The sequence below is a fragment of the Acipenser ruthenus genome, chromosome 5 (assembly GCF_902713425.1).
Source record: "Acipenser ruthenus chromosome 5, fAciRut3.2 maternal haplotype, whole genome shotgun sequence".
In the NCBI taxonomy this organism is placed as follows: domain Eukaryota; kingdom Metazoa; phylum Chordata; class Actinopteri; order Acipenseriformes; family Acipenseridae; genus Acipenser; species Acipenser ruthenus.
The window spans coordinates 16,077,159-16,095,799 of NC_081193.1; the positions used below are offsets into that span (position 1 = coordinate 16,077,159).

The 18,641-nt window shown below is 35.0% G+C and overlaps 1 protein-coding gene across 2 annotated transcripts in view; it reads right to left on the bottom strand.

The window, feature by feature from the left end:
- Nucleotides 1-1,768: 1,768 nt before the first annotated feature.
- The window catches only part of si:dkey-119f1.1 (Structural maintenance of chromosomes protein 6-like), a 36,820-nt gene continuing 19,947 nt past the window's right edge, over nucleotides 1,769-18,641 (bottom strand). The window contains exons 11-27 of one of the 2 annotated variants that reach the window (XM_034004626.3): nucleotides 17,210-17,356; nucleotides 16,891-16,979; nucleotides 16,558-16,722; nucleotides 16,278-16,456; nucleotides 15,747-15,948; nucleotides 15,028-15,142; nucleotides 14,220-14,380; nucleotides 13,555-13,690; nucleotides 8,961-9,041; nucleotides 8,547-8,717; nucleotides 8,329-8,466; nucleotides 7,011-7,156; nucleotides 4,519-4,644; nucleotides 3,456-3,561; nucleotides 3,105-3,257; nucleotides 2,661-2,758; nucleotides 1,769-2,028 (exon numbers count right to left, since the gene is read on the bottom strand). In XM_034004626.3, the coding sequence (XP_033860517.3) occupies nucleotides 1,917-2,028; nucleotides 2,661-2,758; nucleotides 3,105-3,257; nucleotides 3,456-3,561; nucleotides 4,519-4,644; nucleotides 7,011-7,156; nucleotides 8,329-8,466; nucleotides 8,547-8,717; nucleotides 8,961-9,041; nucleotides 13,555-13,690; nucleotides 14,220-14,380; nucleotides 15,028-15,142; nucleotides 15,747-15,948; nucleotides 16,278-16,456; nucleotides 16,558-16,722; nucleotides 16,891-16,979; nucleotides 17,210-17,356 (2,325 nt within the window). In that variant the 3' untranslated portion in view covers nucleotides 1,769-1,916. The remainder of the gene's footprint in view (nucleotides 2,029-2,660; nucleotides 2,759-3,104; nucleotides 3,258-3,455; nucleotides 3,562-4,518; nucleotides 4,645-7,010; nucleotides 7,157-8,328; nucleotides 8,467-8,546; nucleotides 8,718-8,960; nucleotides 9,042-13,554; nucleotides 13,691-14,219; nucleotides 14,381-15,027; nucleotides 15,143-15,746; nucleotides 15,949-16,277; nucleotides 16,457-16,557; nucleotides 16,723-16,890; nucleotides 16,980-17,209; nucleotides 17,357-18,641) is intronic. The other variant, XM_034004627.3, reaches the window with a different exon arrangement.

Consider the following 18,641-nt stretch of genomic DNA (forward strand, 5'->3'; position numbering starts at 1 on the left):
ACTGACGTTTAAGTAAAATATGTAAGCATATTTTTTTAGTTGGCATATGTTGACCCATTTAAAGTATTAGAATATATATATATATATATATATATATATATATATATATATATAATCGTAGTACTATAAAATGTCAATATGTATTTCTTTCTTTAATGAATGTTTATGTTAGAATTTTTTAACATATAAAAGCTTTAATAAAGACTTGTCTTTTTAGTGCTACTGTATTTAATGTATATACATGTTAGAACCAATATGTTAAGCATTTTTCATACAGCAGGACTAGACTATTACAATGTTTATATACTAGACTTCATATTAAGATATGCTATTTTTTTGGCATGGAAAATACACAACTATGTACAAAAGTTGTAATATAAATATGCAGAATTATTACATTGTGTTTTTCTTGTATATATTTACACTTTCTAACACAAAATCTGGTCTTTTATTGCAGTATGTTCTAACTTTTAACAAATGTTATGCTTTTTACATGTTTTAAAAGTCAAATCTTAAAACATGATGCAACGTTCTTACATTTAAGCATTATATAGTTCAATTTCTCTGTGTTTACGAGTTTTACTGCTTTTGATACAACAGAAAATGTATCCATATTTAACCATTTGCTCACCACCGTAAGAGTGATGGTATTTGTGTTGCAGAGCGGATATATATATAGAACATACAGCTTGACTCAGAAGTCTGTAAACAAGTTAAAAACAAACACACTTTGTTGTTCAAAACACATTTTTATGGAACAGCTTATATGAATTTGTATTCATTTGATTTACATTTGAGGTTTTTTTTTAACTCCCGACTGTAAATTAAATAGGAAGGACTTTTACACAAACCCCATAAGTGTCTGATGTCATTTACAGACAAGAGCAGAAAAGAATCACTTGTTATCAGATTTTGTAAAATACTGATTGAGAAAAAAACCTGTGGAGGGGGAAAAAATGTATGCAACAACACTGGATACAAACAGACAATAAAGAAATGCATTTCAGAAGCTCTTGAAGGGAACTAAAATACACTCTATCTGCAGTTAATAAAAAGACTGAATCAAAAGTGATTACTTACATTTTTTTAAAACCTCCGAATAGGCTACCCTAACTGCTGATGTATTATTTGAACTATTTTTTTTTTTTTTTTTTAACAATACTTCAGATGTTACTGTAAATGCATGGTCTGTTCGATACTGTCTGTAGACAGCTAGTTGTACTCTTATTTTTATTAACAAAGTGTGAACAATGGAGGGGAAACATCCTTCTTTACAGTTATGTTGTCTTGCTGTAAATACCGGTAAGTACATTTTAAACAAACTAGCTTTCATTTTCCAGCATTTAGGGCTAGACAATACCCCTCTCACTCCAAATGCTAGATTTTTGGTTTTGGTCAAAACCAGGTGACATAAGGAAGTGAGGCACACCTCTCATATGAAAGATGCCCTCTAAGGGTTTTTTGTGGTATATTCATTGATTTTGAGTGTAATACCTGGAGATTCAAGTAAAGTGATATTACGAAAATAGACATTTCATGATATTCATAAAAGGTTAAGTCTCCAAAATTGGTTCATGACTAAATCCAATATGCTAACAAGTTAATTATTTTTATTTTCTTTAAATTACTTCTACAAAAAAAAATCTGTAAATCCAAAAATAGAACACATTTTGTATACTTAGAATATAAACACACAAAAAACCAAGTGAAATCAAAGTGCTAGCAAATTGTAAATAAAAAATAACAAAATAAAAAACAAAACTACAAATCAAAAAATAGAACATTTAATACATTTATTATAACACATAAAAAGGTGTAAACAGTGCTAGCAAATTGTAAATATCTCCTGTATCATGTGCTGAAACACATACAATAAAACAGAGCTAGCACTAACAGATGCCCAATGCAGGTAATCTTTACTGATCTTCGTCCTCTTCTTGGTTTCTTGTCTGAAATGGCAACACGGTCTGTCCACGTTCTGGGTCATGCATTCGTAGAATTCGAATTAGGCTGCTGACTGGCAATGAGCTGGACGACAAGGAATTTGAAGATTTAAAAAATAATAATAATAAAAAAAGCCCAATACATATGGAAAAATCAAGTAACAGCACCAAGCAACCAAAGGAAATGTTACATTCAGCCAGCATTTGTGAACACGTGCCGAAGGCCAAGTGTAATCATCCCAGCGGTTAACATGCAATGCTGCTTCATTGTTTCTATAAAATGATGTTGCAGCCTGAATATGAATGTTCAGCCAATCGGAGCAAAGAAACAATAGCCTACTTTAGTTGGTGCATGTATTTCACTACATGCTTAACGATGCAGAAGAATAGACCAGTGCTCTTCATTTTAAATTGTTATCCATAGACACCAACACAATATAGTGGTGGTCTTCAATAGATGATGGCAGCTACTGCGACTATAGAGACACTGTCTTATCTAGACTATGTTACTTTTGTGACTGACAGCTAGCACTGAAGACCAGCTTTTTAACTCAAGTCATAGAACAACCCTATTACAGTTTGCAAGCATCATAAAAAAAGGAAGGAAATAAGAAAAATAAAAATGTGAAGCTGCTCATTTCTCTCAACCACAGTCAATGGGACACACATGACAATACATTTGAAAGAGAGAAGAAAAAAAAATAAAAAGACCAATACCTCATGCTTTGTGGGGTGAGAAAAATGAATTGACGGTAGCGCTGGCTATCTGCAACTTTTAGCATCATGTCCATAGAAATTCTTCGGTTGACCATGTCCTAAAAACCAAATAGCATGCAAAAGTAAAAGTAGCAGGGTCTTTTGGTTTGAAATTTAAACTAAAATGTGGATGCAGGTGTTAAAGTCATACATATGTTTTACATTAAAGTTATTTCTATATAGAAAAATAAATCAGGTCAATGAAAGCGAGTTCTACCATCAATATATTAGTTGTAGTAGTGATAAATATATAAGGTAAGGTATGATTTAAGTGTCATGTTTGGTACAGACGATTCTATTAAAACATTCTGTTTTTATAACCATGCATCTTCTCCTACCAACAACCACTGGTAATCAAAAATGACTTTTGAATACGGCTAGCCTTGGTTAAATTGTTGAACATACCATATAGACATCAAATTCATCTAGGCAGCGGAACGGAGCCTCAGCAATGGCCCACAGAGACAGGATGAAACAGATAGTGGAGAAGGAACGTTCCCCTCCAGATAATGATCTCATATCATTTAAGGCAGCCTTGTCTCCCTCTCCAGGTTGAACCTGTATTAAACAAACAACCAGTGTGACAGGATGATCCACAGTAATACTAAATTACATTTACACATTTCTACACCAACTCACTATTTTTCAATGTATGTAATATTATTATAATAATTTTTTTTTTTACTGTTCAACCAAAAAAATAAGTAAGCAAATAAAATCAATACATATCTTTCATAAAGAAAGAACATAGCATACCGCAATTGCAAGTGTCTCATTTTTGTGATCAAACGTCATTTTCCCTGAGTAGCCACGCTGTAACAGCAAGGAGTCAAAGTAATACTTGCAACGTACAGAAAGGTACCTGCCAAGAACAAAAAAAAAGTAACAGTAACATTTTTTTTTTATATTCCATCTCAAGAATGTTAATTCAATAAATTATTTATATATATATTTCCCCTTACCTACTTAGTTTAAACATTATACAGTATAAAACCAAATACTGACTATTTTAAATAGTGCTAAATCTTTATTTAATTGCCATTGTGTGCCTCACCTATTTCAGTAAACTACTACTCAAGATCCAACTTAGCAGGTAAAATGATCTCGTGTCCAACATCCTATTCACACCAGATACTCAAGATGGAGCATCTTCAGAATTAATATGTTGACATCTGCATTTTTAAAATCACATTTATCAGGTAATGACGGTTTAGAATTCTACATGGGGTTTGTTGCTGTATAATGCATGTTCTATTTCTGTAAGTTCTCTATTTTAGTGAATTGTTGACTATATCGGTCTCCTATTACAAACTTCAGCAATTTGATTAGTTTAATTGTCCCTTGTGTTTTTACTGCTGTTGGGCATAACTCATTCCAATATGCAGCTGCTCACGATTGGAATGAGTTACAATCAAGGCTTAAACTTCCTGGTTTTATCTCAGAGGGTGCTTTCTTTTCTAGACTTAAAGCTTTGTTCCATGTGCTTTGTTTCAGCAGACTCTGATTTTATTAGTTTTATTAGTTTTTTTTTTTTTTTTTTTTTTTAATTATTGATTTCATATTGCTGTAATGTCTCTAACTGTCTATGTATTGTTGTCTGTTGTATTTATGTTGCCTCTTGGCCAGGTAGGCATTTTAAATGAGAACTTGTTCTCAATGTCTTTACCTGGTTAAATAAAGGTTTGATTTCATTTGATTTGAAGTGGATCACTAGTATATTTAAATATCTTAAACCTCAATCTTCATCTCTATACACAGTAACTTGATAAATAGTAGTAAACAATACATAAATAAATAAACAAACAAAGAAATCACCTACGTTCTCAACTTCACATATGCTTTGTGCCTGTCCTGCATGATCTTGCCAAGTAGAACAATAAACTTCTTCAAGTTCTTCACCTGCAAAGCAATTTCCTTGTATTTTTGTACTGCCTCGTGGTACTGCCTAATAATGGAAACATACATTACAGTAGGCAATACATTATAATTGGAGGTACATGGGTAAATATGTGAAAATCTAGGTATATTATAATTAGGGGTCATCCCACGGCAACCGAACCAGAAAAGGGACATTTTGTTGCCCATCCGTCTCACATTTTCCTAGAAAAATTCACCTGGGGATTTTCTGACACGCTAAGTTTATGAATGTTAACAACAAAAATTGTTTTTTTTTTTTTTTTAAATGTCCCCTTCGACCTGTGACCTTGCAAATGTCAACCTAAAGTGAGAAAGGGACCTTGACCAGAGAAATCACCCTGGGTGCACTTTATTATTATTATTATTATTATTATTATTATTATTATTATTATTATTATTATTATTTGTTTATTTAGCCGACGCCTTTATCCAAGGCGACTTACAGAGACTAGGGTGTGTGAACTATGCATCAGCTGCAGAGTCACTTACAATTACGTCTCACCCGAAAGACAGAGCACAAGGAGGTTAAGTGACTTGCTCAGGGTCACACAATGAGTCAGTGGCTGAGGTGGGATTTGAACTGGTGACCTCCTAGTTACAAGCCCTTTTCTTTAACCACTGGATCACACTGCCTCACTGCTTAGATGCTACCATCATGTGTAGCACCTCATTCTACTAGTAATGAACAGGGCTTTTCAGAAAAAAATACTAGGAGCACCTACTCACTTCTGGCAAATTGCAAGACGAGGTGTGACTGACGAGTTTTATTTGAACTTCAGCCTAATCCTTTACCCTGTAGGGGATGTAGGTCCTAAAATGTAAGTATTGCTGTTAGAACCTTAGGAACCATTCTTCTAAATTCTTTGAAAAAACTTTGATTTCAAGTCTCAAAAATGGTCATTAAATGCAACTTCAAAAATCTGCCAAAAATCCAAACTCTCCAGATACCAACATATTTTGCTTGATGCTTGTAGATCTCATTAACATCTCTCCAAACACACCTTTGGGTGGTTTTTTGGTGTCGCCCCACACAAGTTATTACGGCCTAAATAGCAAAAATTCAAATTTCAAGGCGGTTTAATGACCCGTGGTGGGACTTTAAACAAAAAGTTTTTCACAGAATTTGTAAGACTGGTTCCGAAGGTTCTTACAGCAATACTTACATTTTAGGACCCACATCCCCTACAGGGTAAAGAGTTAGGCTGAAGTTTGAATAAAACTCGTCACTTACCCTTCGTCTTGCAATTTGCCAGACGTGAGCAAGGTGCTCCCTTTTTTTCTGAAACGCCCTATTCCTTATGAGTAGAACATGATGGTAGCATCTAAATTGCACCGAGGATGATTTTTCTGGTAAGGTCCCTTTCTCACTTAAGGTTGACCTTTGCAAGGTCACAGAGCAAAGGGAGCATTTATAAAAAAAAAAAAAAAAAAAAGTAATGGTTACCATTCATAAACTTAGCGTGTCTGAAAACCCCCAGGACAACAGCACTGGTTGAGTTGGCATGGAATAACCCTTAGGGGTTTGTCGATACTCATATTTTTTGAGTAATTGCCTTTAATAGCACACTTATTTATTAACATGTTGATTTCAAAAAATGTTCTTTCCTCACAAATGAGTACCAATCAATGGCAATCGGCTTGCTGATTGGAAGCAAATTTTCCTCTCATCTGGGGTGCTGACATTTTTACTGCTGTACTGCTCTACAGAGGCTTTAAACTGACAATAGAAGTATGTTGCAAATTTGTCACTTAACAGTGACCATTCCTTTAATGTAACTCAAACTACTGCTGTGAAAACTGGGATATGTATTTCTTTGGTCAGAGTTCAATCAGAAATAACACCTTGCCCAGGACTACAATACCACAATTCACTGCAGAGATGACACATTGCTAAGGAAACTAAAAGATAAAAAGAAAGTTTGATAAGTAAATATGGGAAAACCAAGGGACTGCATTGGTGTGTGTTGAATAATTAAATTATTTTTATTCCATTTAATGAATACCCAACAACTTAAAATTTCTTAAAGGCAATTACTCTGACAGTAAGAGTATCGGCACACCCCTAATTGTAATGCTTATACTTCGTATTTAATGTAAAATAAACTCAGGTACATGCTGTTCAAACATCAGTTTAATCTTTTATAAAGTTGTAACAGAAAATGTGGCTGTGAATACATTCTAAATGGTTATTGCAATTGATAATAAAAAGTGTTTAATTCTTTGATGTAGTCGTTGGTAAGGAGCACTACAGATGAATTGCCAGATGAATTCACTGTAAACATTTGCAATACATGCTAGATCAGCAATGTATGTAGCTATCAGGACAGCTACAGTGAAGTTTCCATTTGAATTGCTCAAAACACACAGCAGCTGTTCGTAGACACAATATCCTACCTTACAATTTCTTCTCTGTTTCCTTGCTGGTCCTGTTCTGTATTAATTTTATCCCTCAAGCGATTCATCTCAGTGTCCAAACTCTTGGCGCTCCTTCGCACCTCTAACCGCTCTTGGCAGATCTCTTTGGCTTGCTTAAAAGATGCCTTTTAAATGTTAAAAGAAATATTGGTTTAACAAGTTAGGTATAAATACATTGTAAGACATATAGTATACTTCTAGATTCCAATAGATTTACAGTGTATTATCACTCATCGTGGTGTCAAAACTAAAAGGATCAGATTGTGTCACGGTCCACCTTCTTTTGTCATTTCCATATTCAATATTATATTATATATGTGTATTTTATTTTGGGATTTAATACTATGGTTGTGTGTTTGTCTTTTGTATATTTTCCGAATTCATTTGTTTATCCTGTATATACACCATTTAATAGTACAAAAAATGTGTCACCACACCAGCAACACAAAAATGAGACATTGCAAGTATACAAAAAAATATACAAAAGGTAAGCGTTTTATCCAACAGATATTGGATTTACTTAAAATGTTACATCTTGTTGTTTAAAGAGATTATTTTCAAGTTTTTTTGTTTTTTTTCCCTAACCAAGTATAGGGGAATCTGCCCCCTGACCACCAGCAAAAATGTTACAAACACGGCACCTATGGTAATATACAATAAAAAAGAGAATGTGCTGGTGCATAATTCATGGGAAATAACTTCTGCCAGTGCCAATTAAGCTTACAGATGTTAAAAATGAAGGACAGGTCTTAAACATGAATGACAGTAATGATTATGGATTATTATTTTTTTTTAATGCTGGCATATTGAACTGTTTATCTTCAAGCATACATAACACGTCATAGAAAATGTGAAATAATAAAAACGTTGCTAATGTGAACCTAGCCTCAGATATCCTGCCAACAAGAATTTTGTAATGGATCTATTTGAAGGTGTTCACTTCTTGGACATAATAATAATAATAATAATAATAATAATAATAATAATAATAATAATTATTATTATTATTATTATTATTATTATTATTATTATTATTATTATAGGACTAAATGGCTGCAAAAAATACATTGTTGGATTTTCAGGTGGAAAATAAGGAAAGGGATTATTTTCTATATATAAAAGACCAAGTTTCTGTAGCCCCCATGAGTTAGCATTCAAGTTTGTACTGTATTTATTGGAAGTACTTGTGACTTCAAGGTAAATGTTGCATTTTACGCAAAATATATTTTATGCAGTGTTTAAAATAGAAAGTAAATTTCTCAATGACCCAAAACCTTATCTGGAGCGCCATTTATACCTGAAATTCATTTTCTTTAGCTTCAAGGTCTGCCTTCAGTCTTTTTATACCGTCTAGATGTGACTTGCGTTTCTCTTCATAGTGTCTTTTGTGGTGCTTGCTCTTTTCAACTTCACAGTCAGTTTTACTCAGTTCTTCCTGTTGAAAAAATGTAATTTATGTAAACCAAAAACATTTCTAAACTGTTGTGCTGAAAAAAAGGTAATTTACAAACCTACCTTTAATGGATCTGCTTCTTCTGTTATTAAATTAATTTGCTCCTTGAACTCTTTATATTTGTGTTCAGCCTCTTCAAAGACTTTTCTATGTTCATCCATTTTTTTTCTAGCATTTTCAGCATCCTGCTTTGCAGCATCTATCTTTATGCATATATCTTGAGACTCCTCTTCCTGTTCACAAGAGAAAGGTATTTTACCAATGGGGGCTATGAATTTAGATGCATGTATGGGTAAAGCACTGACACACAACATATTTAATGCTAGTGTGTCTTATAGTCCAAAACCTAGACTAGCTAGCAGTCACAAGAAAACAGTCCTATTCATTCAAGTACTGTTCATTGTACTTTTGTACAATTTCCATGCATTTTGATTTTACAAAATTGTTGGAATTTGTTTGATTTCTGTTTGACTTACAAGTGTGGAGATGTCCACAGACTGGGGCTCCTCTATATTTTGTAGATCACCTATTTCTAATTCAATCTTTCTCATTTTGTCCTGTAAAAAAGCAGAAAAAATGTTTCTATTCCTTTATTAGTAACAAGCTATGGAGAACAAGTTATAATGTTAAGGTTCACCAGACCAAGTTACAGAAAAAAATACAGCATTAGTAGTAAATATTTAAAAGAGCAAGTAGCTTCAAATGTAATTTTCATTTATTTATGTTTCTTACTATTTCATGTTTTGTGCAATCATTCTGTGTGGTTCTGGTCTGTTTCTCCAATACTTAGTTAATTCTTACCATTGTTCTCTAAATCTTCCTTTGAGCGAGAGACTGAACAGCCTTCCTCATTCCATTCAAATCATTTGACAGTGACCTTTAAACTCTGACAATCCCACCAACTGTCTATATGAATTTCAGACCTAAAAGGTCACATTGTCACATGATTCAAACGCAACGAGAAAGGCTGTTCAGCACTTAAGAATCTCCAAGCAGCCAGATAAAGATATATTTAGTGAAAACTTATAACTCAATATTGAAGTTAACAAAATGATTGAAAATATTATAAAAAAAGGGTCATGTCATTTGAATTTCTCTTAATCTGAAGCTCCTTACAGTTTAAACATCATACATTCTCATAGACCAAAAAAATACCATGATATAGGAATCTTTTACTTATTTGGTAATTGTGTATGTTGTGTGTGTATTGGTAAGATGTGTGTATGTCACTTCTGTTAAAAAAAAAAAAAAAAAAAAGGGTTTCTGTTATGTTTTGTGTTATCTGGTAATCAGCAGTACTGTGTCTAAGTGAAGCATGCTTGCTATGCATGCAGAACAAATGTCAGCAATGTAAAACACGGTGCTGAAGGAAGTTCTGAGTTCTTAAAACTTTTCTTGATAAACAGGGGAATCAAGAATATATCCCATTGCATAGAATTTATTTTATTAGGGTTGTGTACAGTGGACTGGACCAGACCCATCATTTTTCTGGATATTGCTGGAATTCAACCAGGGGTCCCTGCAACGTTTTTTCTTCAGTGGCGGACAGTAAGGAAACTCCATAAGGACTGAGTTATAAACATTAAGTGTATTCTTCAATTGCCTAAACTTTGTGGGTTTTTTTTTGTAAATGAATGTACATTTTTGTGGGGTAAAGCAGATGTTATTAAAGTTATCTTTATCTAAAGTAAATATTTCCTTTAGAGAAATTTCAATTGATTTTGAGAAGGACATTTTTATTTTTACATAAGGCCAGAAGTGGCCAAACTTCCTGACCCTACGAGCCACATGACAAAATTTGCATATGGCCGAGAGCTGCAAGAAAACATACTGTAAAATATGAAATGTTTGCGAGCAAGACATTTTAAATAATAGCATTGTTTAAAAAAAAAAATAATAATAATAATAATCTCGAACTTCATTCAGAATCCTGCACTTACTCTGTGCAGTAGTTGTTATCTCTTGATGGCAGCAAAATACACAGGGGATAGAACATTGCAGAGCCTACAGAGTTTCTGTGTCATTTTAGATCTACAGTACATTAAACTTTAAATGTAACACTATGGTGTTTTCCATTGCTTATGTTTATAGTATATGTATTATGCAATATATTCATGACGTTATTATGACGCAAAATACGATGAACTGCACTGATTTCACCAAAAACACCAGACAAAAAGACAAGCTCTTGATCTTAATGCTGGTTTCTTTCGTATGACTGCTGAATGTTTTAGCTTTCTGGATGACAATTTTTAAAGAGATTGCAGTACCTGCTCATGATGAGATGCAAGATATGTAAATATAATATACATTTTAGACCTGCAATATAACATTTAAATCGTGCACTCTCTAGTCTAGCGCCAACACTCCCAATTTTATAAAAAGATTCATTCATCTGAAGAAGGATGTTTGACACGAGCGACATTCCATGCCATTCAAAACCCGCTTGAGTCTTTAAATCAGCTTCTTTACTGAATGTTGAAAGGAACATCTGCCGACTGCTGAGTCGTGCTTTTAAATGAGGCCAGCTTGCTTCTCCTTGTCTGATCCAGGAGGATATTCAGATGAAAATGTGTTGCGATTTGTTTCATAGTGACATTTGAGGCTGCTTGCCTTGTACAGACTGCAGTGTAAGTGATTTGTTGCAGATGAGACCGATGTTTACCACTCCCATCCTAGCTTAAAGCCTCATACTTTTGTTTATTACTCGTGCAGGGTTTGCTCAATGCCATTGTCTCCACGAAACAAACAAGCAATTAATTCAAAATTATGAAATTTACTTTCAACTGCACACACAGCTTTCACCTGAGGTGATCGAAATATGCATGCACCAGCAGCAGTGTCGAAAGTCATCAAGTGACGAATTGTCCTTGCAGTGAACATGCAGACTCAAAGAAACAGAAGAGCAGAGAAGAAAGAATAATAAACACAAACAAATAGAGAACAAAATAAATAAACTTGTGTTTATTTTTACTTTTTCTCTTTCCTTTTGTTTTTTGTTTATTATTCTTTCTTCAGTTCATTCGAGCCACAAAGTGTGCATCACCCAGCATTTCACAGGGAGATGCACTTGATGAACTGCCCAGGAGCTGCAATTTGGCCACCTCTGACATAGACTATCAAGTTCTTACCAGTGTTGAGAAAAGATAGCCCACAGATATACTGGTTACATAGTCATCTGCAACAAATCACTTACACTGTAGTCTGTACAAGGCGAGCAGCCTCAAATGTCACTATGAAACAAATCTTCATCTGAATATCCTCCTGGATCAGACAAGGAGAAACAGGATTTTCATGTTCGGATAGTCCATCAATTTAAAAATTCGCTCAGGTATTTGTTCATTTTTCAAAAAGTAATAAAAGCCATTATATTGCTCTGAACGCAGGCAGAGTCAGCATAGCAGCAGGGGCAGGGGGGGGTGTGGCCCCTCTGTGTGTGCCTTTATTTTACAGCAAGACCTTACAATATGTAACACGTTAAAATAGAATAGGAGTAAAGAATACGTTGTGTAGGCCTTACTTTACCCCAGTGAATTAACTACAAAACAAAGGATAACAAATAGCAGTTCAAGTTAACCCTTTGCAGTCCGTTTATTAAGTGCGTGTCAGGTCCAATTTATTTTCACACGCGCAGGTAATTTTAGATGCGCTGTTTAAAAGTATTTTTTTTCCACAGTCAAACGGGTTTAAAAGGCCCTGCATATCAACAAAGCACTCACTAGGCATCTCCAGCCCCGCCCCACCCTTTCGTTCGCTATCGCTTTCACATATGCCAAGAAATAAATAATAATAATAATAATAATAATAATAGTCGTACATATCGATCAATCATCTCCTGATCACTCGTTTTATCACCAAACGCCTCAATAATGCGATCCAAGTCATTATTTTATTACTATAACATCTCAAAAAAACTCTGCAAATGTCTGCGATATTCTCTGAGCGCTGATGCAGGAGTAGCCAGCTTGTTTCCTTATGGCCGCCGTTATCTGATGTCAGGGGCAAGTATGACTATTCATGAGATACGCCCTTTTTTTCGTCTCGTCTCGGCTCCTGTCTCTCCCACTCGGCCACTGAATGGTTTTCTCGGCTTTTTCCAGAAAAAAAAGACTAGAAACCCGTTTTTTGCGTCTTTTTGATGATGTCGGACAGGGTCCGTCATTGGACCGGATAGGAATAATTGCAATGTCGGACCAGGTCCGACATAGGACCACAAAGGGTTAAACGTTGTTTTGTTTATTCCAGAAATTAATAGTACATAGTATTTTTTTTTTCTTTGCCATTTCTTCACAGTAAACAGTGGCCATCGACATGTTTTTATAAAGTAATAACATGAGGTTTACTTGTGCCTTTTTGTAGCTGAACCAGCAAACGAAAAACGAAATTTTACTTTAAACACTTCAAATAAAACAAACATGTATGCCATTGTAAAGTGAAGGGGGAAAAAAACTCACTGTTTTGGTTCTCGTTTATTACATTCCACATAACAGAAAGTTGCAACAAAATATATATAATATATACAGTCTATATAAAAATCACTACAGAACATTTTCAGGAAGTTGGGTACTGTTTAAGAGAGACATTTCAGTGCCATGAGATACTGACTCACTCGAAAGCAGCACAACGCATTTTTTGTCCCAGATGGCTTTCCATAGAGCTCACTAAGGGTGCGCGCGCATAATCTGGTTTGTTTACTTTTTGCTGTCTAAAACTTTTAAATAGAGGCTCAAGAGCTGCTGTGTTGATTCTGTGTTTTTATATATATTATATCGAACATATCACACGGAGCTCTTTTTCACTTGCAGTGAATACGAACATCTAATTTTTGTATCCAAATACATGTAAAAAAATATTTGTTCGAATATTTGGATATTTATCCAAGCACTAATATAAATTTGTTTATATATATATATATATATATATATATATATATATATATATATATATATATATTATATATTTTGCACTGTATTTTTATACAGAATTAAAGAAAACTCCTATCAAACCTGGTGCAAAAAAACAAGGGGGAAAAAATAAATAAAGAAATAAATAAATAAATGAATAAATCACCTGTGCCTGTTTTCTATTGTCATGTTTTCTCCGAAGAAGTGCTTCATTCTGTTTTATGTCATCCTCTAAAGCACGTAACTGGTCCTGAACCATTTTAACCTGCGCCATCCGATTTTCAATTTCATCCTCTAGATGACTGGGAAAAGATTAAACATTTCATTTCCAGGCTTACTGCAGTTTTAATGCGCGAGTTAATGAATACATTCACCTTTTTCTCCAGAACGAGATGGCACAAACAATACTCAGTTGGATGAACATCAATAACGTTTCACAGACACCGGTTAGCACTATCTTGGACTTCATTACTTAAGATAACATTAGGTAGTTCAAGATTAGTAATAATCAAGGTGTGTTAAACTAGGAGGTACAAGTTAAATATGTGAAATCTTCTGTTTCAAATGCAGGATTAAAGTTACATTGACATTACTATACTACACTATACTATACTATACTATACTATACAACAGCTATAATACAGGTACCACAATTGTTTGTTTTTTTATTTGGTCATTTTTTTCAGTCAATAATTCAAATGCAATTCAATGTTAGCTTGCATATGTTATATGGCCTGTAAAAGCACATGTGTATGCAATTAGTTGTCAATTAAACTTAAGGTTTGGTGTGGATGTTAAAACAATTAATTCAATTTTAAGTAATTTACACACCTGATTTCTGCTTCTACATCTCCACTTAAATATTGTGCTCGTCTATAGTCAGCAGAGTAATAGCGATTGCTATACACTTGGTCACCGTCTCGTGTAAAGGCTTCACGACAATTTCGAGGAGGATTCCCACACTGCATTACTCGACGAGCCACACTGTTATCCTGAAACACACCAGGAATACAGTTAGTTTACCAGCATCATCTACATGTTCAAAAACTGGTCTGCATGAAGACTATTTCTAAATGTGAAGAACATTCACAACTGTAAAACGTCAAACAAAGTCTGAGGCAAAGCCAAACGAATGTCAGGTAGGTAAGAGTTTCAGATGCCTTTGTAATTCAATTCCATGAAAGCAAGTGTAACAGAACAGTTTACCCAGGTTTCCAGTTTATGTTGGCTGCTTAACATGTTTTGGTATTACTCTGTAAATGAATGTCCCATATTACTCTGGTAGTAAACACTACCTATACATCTGACAACGTGACTTAGTCTTTATGATAACAAAATAGTTTAACATACTACACTGTCTTTTTAAGCTTGTAGGCTGTGATGTTATGTTGTATTCTGGGTAAAATAGGTTGCATATTCCTTGTTTTATTTGTTTATCAAAAGGAAAAAAAAAAATAATAATCTTGCACCACTTAATGAAAGTTAGCTCAAAAAGTTAAAGGAATTATGGAGTAGGAATTATCAGAGGGGGATAGGGAGAGAAGTATAGAGCGCCTGGAAAAAAGGGAGAGAAGTTTTTACGAGCTCTAGCTCCTGCCCCCTGAACCACACAATAAGGTTACAATCAAATACATCTTACTTTAATTAGCAGAATTGTCTCAATGCCTCTCATGTCAATCAGACAGTTTGCTACCACTGGATCGTCTATTTCCAAGGCTTGAAGTACAGAGGGGAATTCAGGATGATTGACAGCTCTGGAAAACGACAAACATGTATTTTTAAATTAAATGGAAGGGTGCAGTTACTGTACATTGTTTGTCTTTATCTACTTACTGCATCTACAGATGGCAACTACTGTTTCCCCTCCCGCTTGAGGTAAACAGCTCTCCCAAACCTATAGTTTTTTGGACAATACTGTACAGTATTATATTTAAATGGGGTGTCACTCCTCCACAGGATCCCCCAAAACACCCTACAAAACAACAATTTGGTCTGTAAATAAAATCAAATACATTAGAGAGCGGACCAGGGCGCATCCAGTAAAGGCGTTCAGCCCGGAGTGCAGGATGTGCCCTATAGCCTGGAGATCGCAGGTTCGAATCCAGGCTATGTCACAGCCGACCGTGACCGGGAGTTCCTAGGGGGCGGCGCACAATTGGCTGAGCGCTGCCCGGGTAGGGAGGGCTTAGGTCGGCAGGGGAATCCATGGCTCACCGCGCATCTTATTTTATGCAGCTCTCTATTGAGACGTGAACAGAAATGTAGCACAACAGGCATTGTTTGGTTGAATGCAGATGATGCCACCAATATGGCATCCAAAATTCCGGGCTGGACTGTAGAAGCGGTGGTGTCACTTACCTGTCTCTTATATTGTACAATTCATGAGTAAACTCACTGACGATAATCTGGGGTCTTTTGCCATGTGTGTAATAACGAGAGATCACACTTTGCAGGGTTTTCTCATCCTTGTAATTATCACAACAGAAGGCCTGCATATTCCCTTTCAAGCAGCTCTCAACAGCCAAAGCAAGTTCAGGGTCCTTAAGCCGTATACAGTATCCTGGAAAACACATTGCAAAATAAAATGATATGTACTGATGCACAAGACCAGGATTTAAAAACATTACAGAGGTTTCTACCATGAAAAAAAAACTTCACTGTGACCTACATTCAGAGCATGCCACAAATGGTAATGCATAGTTATCTCAAAGGTTTATTCCCTTCTTGCAGGGAATTAAACTACCAAAATACTACTACTAATAATAATAATGCATTATCTGAATTATGTTAAAAGTATATTTCTGCATACAACACAGGATACAGCAAAGATCAAACAGAGCTTCTTGTAATCACTACATGATGTACCCTTTAACATATATAAGTCTTTACCTAGAGGGCCAACAGGTTTCTTCACAAAACGCCCTTGTCTGTATGCTTCATTAATATCTGAAAGAATGGCAGGCATGTGTTCTCCAAATCGTTTTACTCTGTCTGTTCTGCTGGCCTTCAGGGAAGACAGCTGCCTTTTTCTGGATTCAGTTGTGTTACGAACATCTTGCTCTTCACGTCTGAAAATCAACAAGTAGAAAGCTAGTAGGTTTCATCCAAGGTGATTTGAAGAACACGAATGGCTCACTACAGATTTCCCGATCATATCTGTTATGCCCACCTGAGCTTGTAGAGTTCTTCCTTGTATTTAGTGATGGCCTGCTGGAACTGGTCCATCTGCTGACTTACAGTAGCATCCTGGTCTTTTAATTCCTTTAGCCCTTCTTGAAGGCTTTTAATCCTTTCAAATCTCTCCATTCTGTCTGCTTCAGAAGACTGATTTATACTGTGAAAGGGAAATTGTTTAATATTATGAAAACTGTACAGAATACTTTGCAACAGCACAAATAAATATTCAAAACTTTGAATATCTAACCCCCCCCCCCCCCCCCCCCCACAAATTACTAAGTAGAAATGTCTGGCTGTGCTATTTTGTCACTGTGACATCCCCTACCTGTGTCTGAGTTCCTCAATGCGTTTTGTTAGCTGCTCATTGTCTTTCTCCAAAAGTTTTAGATTAGTCCTGCAGCGATGATAATAAACCTAAATAATAATACAAAAAAATAGGTTTTCAAATATTGACAATAAATGCATATTTTCTTCATCAATACCAAATTTAATCAATATACATTATATAAAATGCTGTCTTTAAAAGAGGTTTCACAGATTCATAAAAGCTACCAAATGATTGCAATTACCAATTAATGCAACATGATGGCTATTGTTAACTGTTGGAAATGGACACTGTTGTTTAGGTATCTTTTCACACCAACCTCAGCCTCTTTACTGGCTCTGTTCTTTGCCTGTGCATCTTCCTTCAAAGCAGAACACTGGGGTCGCAGAGTCTGTACCTTTTCAGTTATACCCTCCAACTGATCATAGATCTCTTTATACCTTTTTTCTGCATCAACAACTTTTTCCTAAAGAAACAAAAAAGTATTCAAATTTAACATCACATTTCTTTTTGATATAATCGATTAGAATATCACTCACAAATTCCTTGCTGCTTAGCTGTTTATCTTTTTGTTTGAGACCTTTTTTCAGTTTGACTCGGGTCAAAGACATTTAACGCAATGCAACAATGTTTACAACATAAATAGAGGCAGCATGCCATGACAGTAGTGCTATTGTTCCTGAAACCCTGTCCTTTATTATGACTTGGACTTTTAAGTGTTGTGACAAGTGGCCGTCATTTTATGGTAATTTGGGAGGGGCTAAGCTAATATTTTGAATGTCATTCACCATGAGAACCCTACCATTAATGAAACGCCCATTGCATTCAAAAGTGTATTTACAACGACTGATATTACAGAAACGTTCGAATTTTACTTGCCTAAATCGTGGCCATCCTTTTTTACAGCAGATATAGCTGGAACATTCTCGTCATCTCTATTTTGTTTTTTATATCTCCTAGGATGGTTAAATGTAATTATTTGTTAAATATTTCCATTAATACTTCTCCGTAGCACAAAAAATGTGTTAATGTACTGTGCCAAAGTTGTGTGATAAGCAGACCTGCCAACCTTTGACATTTTTTTTTTGAGTAGCACTTGAGTAGCAGACATCTCGGGGGGGTCCGGGGGGCTTCCCCCCAGAATTGTTTTAGGGTATAAAACAGCTAAATGCTACACTCTGGTGAGTTTTGAGTATGAATTTTTCAGTAAAAAAAATAATAATAATGAGATTAGCTATGATTGTTTCAGTTTAAATTTAATTTTGTTTACCTTAGTATAGATTAAACCTTTTTAATTTATACCAACTGAAAATTATTTCAAGTACAGAAAAGTACATTTTTGTAGTATGTTTGCATTTTATTTACTGTCAAAATATAACAAATTGAAATGTATAAGCTTCTAAAACAGAGAAACAAAGCGCTTTCAAAAAAGGAGTCAGCACCAAATGTAACAGCTATCCACAAAGTGAGTTGTTTGGAACAGAAAGGAATCCAACAGGTCAAACTGCACTTTCAGATCTTGAATGTTTAGCTTCAGAGGTGGCTGACTTGGCTTTCCTGAGCAAGGTGTCACTAAAAGTTTGTGAACTTAGCATGTCTGTGCTCAGACTGGCTCTGTGTTGGGTTTTGTTTTTGGTCACCAAGCTGAACACTCTTTCACAGTCAGCATTACTGTGGATGATGACCAAAATGCCTAGCGCGGTAACATTACAGTAATGCCCGATTCTTTTGTTCTGGACAGAAATATAAAG